General features: G+C 39.1%; 3 protein-coding genes across 3 annotated transcripts; all 3 read left to right on the top strand.

Moving 5' to 3' along the window:
* Positions 1-982, top strand: LOC115988730 (chlorophyll a-b binding protein of LHCII type 1-like). Its single transcript, XM_031112346.1, has one exon. The coding sequence runs from the start codon at positions 67-69 to the stop codon at positions 859-861; it is 795 nt and encodes a 264-aa protein (XP_030968206.1). The 5' UTR covers positions 1-66; the 3' UTR covers positions 862-982.
* Positions 983-2,093: 1,111 nt separating this feature from the next.
* Positions 2,094-3,038, top strand: LOC115990809. Its single transcript, XM_031114593.1, has 2 exons — positions 2,094-2,221; positions 2,399-3,038. The coding sequence occupies exons 1-2, from the start codon at positions 2,094-2,096 to the stop codon at positions 3,036-3,038; spliced, it is 768 nt and encodes a 255-aa protein (XP_030970453.1).
* Positions 3,039-3,248: 210 nt separating this feature from the next.
* LOC115990808 lies at positions 3,249-4,622 on the top strand. The gene is made up of 2 exons (XM_031114592.1): positions 3,249-3,534; positions 4,171-4,622. Exons 1-2 carry the CDS (start codon positions 3,249-3,251, stop codon positions 4,620-4,622), a joined length of 738 nt encoding a protein of 245 aa, XP_030970452.1.
* The last annotated feature ends 330 nt before the right edge of the window (positions 4,623-4,952 follow it).

Below are 4,952 nucleotides of genomic sequence, written 5' to 3'. Positions count from 1 at the left end.
TCACCACAAAAAAAAAAAAAAAAAAGGAAGCCCATTAATTTTCCAAACTAGTCTTTCAGTTCAACAATGGCAGCCTCAACCATGGCTCTCTCCTCTCCATCATTTGCAGGCAAGGCAGTACAGCTTGCCCCATCCACCTCTGAGCTCAGTGTTGGACGTATCACCATGAGGAAAACAGCCACCAGGCAAGTTTCCTCTGGAAGCCCATGGTACGGCCCAGACCGTGTCAAGTACTTGGGCCCATTCTCTGGTGAGCCCCCATCCTACCTTACTGGAGAATTCCCTGGTGACTATGGTTGGGACACTGCTGGGCTTTCCGCTGACCCAGAAACCTTTGCCAAGAACCGTGAGCTTGAAGTCATCCACTGCAGATGGGCCATGCTTGGAGCTCTTGGGTGTGTCTTCCCTGAGCTCTTGGCCCGCAACGGTGTCAAGTTCGGTGAGGCTGTTTGGTTCAAGGCTGGAGCCCAAATCTTCAGCGAGGGTGGGCTTGACTACTTGGGCAACCCAAGCTTGATCCATGCACAAAGCATTTTGGCCATCTGGGCCACACAGGTTATCTTGATGGGTGCTGTTGAGGGTTACCGTATTGCTGGTGGCCCACTTGGTGAGGTGACTGACCCACTTTACCCAGGTGGAAGCTTTGACCCATTGGGCCTTGCTGATGACCCAGAGGCCTTTGCTGAACTTAAGGTGAAGGAGATCAAGAATGGGAGATTGGCTATGTTCTCCATGTTTGGTTTCTTTGTTCAAGCCATTGTGACTGGAAAGGGGCCTTTGGAGAACTTAGCAGACCACCTTGCTGACCCAGTTAACAACAATGCTTGGGCCTATGCCACAAACTTTGTACCCGGAAAGTGAATGTAGCAAAAATGTAATTTTATTTTCTTTTTGGATTGTTGTTGGCGTGTTGTAATTATTTGCGAAAGTAATGGAGAGATTTAACCTTTGGTTCAAAAATGGCAGAATATTAAATTGGTAATGGATTGGGCTTTTATTTAAAATAATTTTGTTCCATGAATTAGTTTTTAGGCCCACGTTCAATGACATATAAGACCAGCCCAGGTGCATCATGTAACTAGTAATTTTTTCTCTTTTACCATTTTTCTCTGCTTGTAAACTGTGAAATATGCCATGAACTAACTATTATTGCTTCATGTCAAAGTAGTGTATAGAACGAAGCACAGTTTGGTCAAGAATTATCGAGATATAGTAACTAAATAAAAAATCATCATTTGACTTATATTAAGTTAATCCCACCTTCTTGGAAATATTGTTAAGTATCTAATTAATGTTTATAGTATAGGATCAACATGTAACACTCTAACTTATAATAAAAAAAATTTATACATTGTATCTAATATAAATTTAGTTACCAATAAGTAACTAATATCACCCTCACAAAAAAAAAAAAAAAAAAAAAAGTAACTAAGATATAAATGGGTTTACATAAGGTATTGTGCATTAACCCTCAAGCAATCACCACATCATTATAAACTAACCAATTTTATAATCATTAAATTCGAAGCAGTGTTAAACGGGAGCCCCAATTCAATAATTAAAAACAATTCAAATCTCTTAACATAAAAAATAAAAAAAATAAAAAATAAAAAAAAATTTGAAAAGAGAGTTAAAAAGAGAGACTAACATGGGAATTACCTAGTGGATCTAATTGTCCTTGAAAATAAGTAGGAGGTCAGTGAATTTCACTCCTTAAAAAGTAAAAAGGAAAATTGGGAATTTTATAAATTTGGAGGACTTTTATTAGATGAAGAATTTTGAATTATAGTCGAGTTAATAACATTTATAATTTACTTAGGAAATTATGGGAGGAAAAGAATGTGAGATCACAGTATAAAGAAATGATATGTTAAATAACCACCTCAAGTTTCACTAATGCTACTGAAATTGATTGGTGCTTATGTTATTATATATGCTTACAATTAAAAATGATAATTTTGAAAAGATGGATTGTATATATTTGTATAATTAGTAGGTAATGACACTATGACAGTATATTCCGATCTTGTAGATTTCTCATTTCTCTCGATATCCATCATACTAATTTCTTCATTATTCACTATATCATACTAATGAACTTGTTGGACAAGTTAGTGTCTCCTATTCAATCAACTTTTGTGCCGGGTAGGAAAGGGGTTGATAATGCAATCATTGTGCAAGAGCTCATCCACACTGTTAGTAGAAAGAGAGGAGGAGTGGGGTATTTGGCAATTAAAGTGGATCTTGAAAAGGCTTATGACAAGCTCAAATGAAGTTTTATTAGGGAAACTCTAGTGAAAGCTAACTTACCCAGGGAGTTGATAGATCTTATCATGAATTGTGTGTCTTCCACCACCACTTCTATGCTTTTTAATGGGGGGTTGCTTGAACCTTTTAGGCCTTCACGAGGCATTCGGCAAGGGGATTCATTATCTCCCTATCTTTTTATTTTTTGCATGGAAGTTTTGGGGCATTTGATTGAAGAAAAATGTAGGGAGAAAAGTTGGACTCCTGTTAAAGTGTCTAGGAGCGGTATCGCTTTTTCCCACCTCTTCTTTGTGGATGACCTTGTGTTATTCACTAAGGCAGATGGTAGAAATTGTTCTGCAATTAGAGACGCTTTGGATGAGTTTTGCAATAGATCCGGTCAGTCAATTAGTGAAGCTAAATCTAGAGTATTTTTCTCCCCTAACGTGGATAGAGATACAAGGGAATCCTTGTGTGACATTCTGGGGTTTTCTTCAACTCCTAATCTCGGCAAATATTTGGAGTTTCCTATTCAGCATCGAGGGTCTAACAGCCAGGACTTCAATTTTGTCCTAGAGAGAGTTAAGCAAAAACGTGTTGGTTGGAAGGCCAATCTTCTCTCCTTTTCCGGTAGAACTGTTCTTGTCCAAGCTTCTTCTTCTACCATTCCAGCTTATGTCATGCAATGCAATGCTCTCCCGGGAAAGCTCCTGGACAACATTGATAAAGTTAATAGGGATTTCTTGTGGGGTTCTTTGGAGACGGGCAAAAAGATGCATTGGGTGGGCTAGCAGAAAATTACTCGGCCTAAAAGTGAAGGGGGTCTCGGCCTTCACACAGCCAAGGGCATAAACCTTTCTCTTTTTGCCAAGCTTAATTGGCGCTTCAAAACTGAGAAGGATGCGTTATGGAGTAAGGTTTTAAAAAGTAAGTATTGCACTAGACAAAGATTGAATGCCATAAATCCCACTAAGCTGCCTTGTTCTAGAGTGTGGTCTGCCATGAGAAAAGGTGAAGATATCTTCCGAAAAGGAGTTAGTTGGGTTGCGGGTAGAGATAGTGAGTTGAGTTTCTGGTATGATAAGTGGTGTAGTGTTAGGCCTATTAGGAGCTTGGTGCAAGGTCCGTTGTCTGTAGAAGAGGAGAAGCTCGGAGTTAAGGATGTAGTGTCAGCTAATGGATGGAATTGGTCAAGAATATCCATCCCTATTCAAGAAAGTATCAGCAACATTTTAATAGCCACTCCTGTTTCTCTTGCTGCAAAAGGACAAGATAGACTAGCCTATGGTAAGTCCACTCATGGCGGATTTGAACTCAAAAGTGCTTATCAAATTGCTACTGGAAATGAAGTTGCTCCTTTTTCGGGCTAATGGGTGTGGAAAGTTAACATTCTTTCTTGGATTCAAACTTTTGTTTGGATGTGTCTGCATAGTAGCATTGGCGTGAAGGAATGCCTAGCTAAAAGGGGGGTGCTGGTAGATCCCGCTTGCCCGCTTTGTCTCTCTGATTCGGAGTCTATAATTCATACTCTTAGGGATTGCAGCAAGGTTAGGGAGTTTTGGACTCAATTGGGTGCCGAGGAGGTAAATTCTTCTTTTTTCAGTGGCAATCTGCACCAATGGATTACCACTAATGGAAAGCTTAAAACAAAAAAATTCAGAGACCATCCCCCTTGGAAAACCTCCTTATTCGCTATTTGGCGCATCTGGAAGCATAGGAACAACATTGTTTTCAACAATAAAACAGTCCATCAAAACTTGGGTCATGAAATTTTCCGTGAAGCTATGGAGTATGAGCACTGCGTGAAGCTTCCTAAAATGGCTTCGGTTCAAGTGATAAAGAGGATTAGGTGGGAAAAGCCAGAGGTGGGCTAGTTCAGGCTTAATTCAGACGGTTCAGCATTGGGCAATCCGGGCCCAGCAGGAAGTGGAGGTCTTATCCGAAATGGAGAGGATGAATGGGTTTGTGGTTATGCTAGAAAGATTGGCACCACAACGAGTTTTGCTGTAGAACTTTGGTGCCTCAGAGACGAAATTCTTCAATGTTTAAACCTCCAATTACCTGCTATTGAGATTGAAATTGATGCTAAATCTATAGTTGAGTTGCTGAATAATCCAAGAGCTGCTGAAAGGGTTGTTTCTACCTTAGTGGATGATTGCAGGTACCTTATTTCCCAACTTCCGCGAGTTCGTGTTAAGCACTGTGTTAGAGAGGCCAATAGGTGTGCAGATGTATTGGCAAGGCTGGGTTCGAAGCAAGAAAATGATTTCCTTGTATTTAGAAGTCCACCTGTGGATGTTTGGGATTTGCTCAAGGCTGATGCCAACGGTCTGTACGTTAACAGATTTTGTTCTGAGCTTATTTTGGCTGGTTAGTTTTCAGTAATATATTCCCTTTTACCAAAAAAAAAGAACTTGTAAAAAGAGAGTTTATAATTAAACATTATTAACTTGTTTTGATGTTTTCTTATAAATAGAAAAAAAAAATTGTTTTCTAGACGTCAGATAAACAAATTAATAAGATAACAATGAAAATAGCTTTTCAAGAGAATTGGCTTTGCTACCACAAACCGACCCAGGAAGTAATCAGGAGAACAAGGAATTAAGAGTGATGGAGAAAGTATGCTGCAAAATTGAATAATAGTACAAAATAATAATTTGAAAACTTACTTCAATCTATCTTGAAAAAATACTTAAATTTTGAAA

Source organism: Quercus lobata, chromosome 5 (genome assembly GCF_001633185.2).
Source record: "Quercus lobata isolate SW786 chromosome 5, ValleyOak3.0 Primary Assembly, whole genome shotgun sequence".
Taxonomy (NCBI): Eukaryota; Viridiplantae; Streptophyta; class Magnoliopsida; order Fagales; family Fagaceae; genus Quercus; species Quercus lobata.
This window is presented reverse-complemented; position numbering and strand designations above follow the sequence as displayed.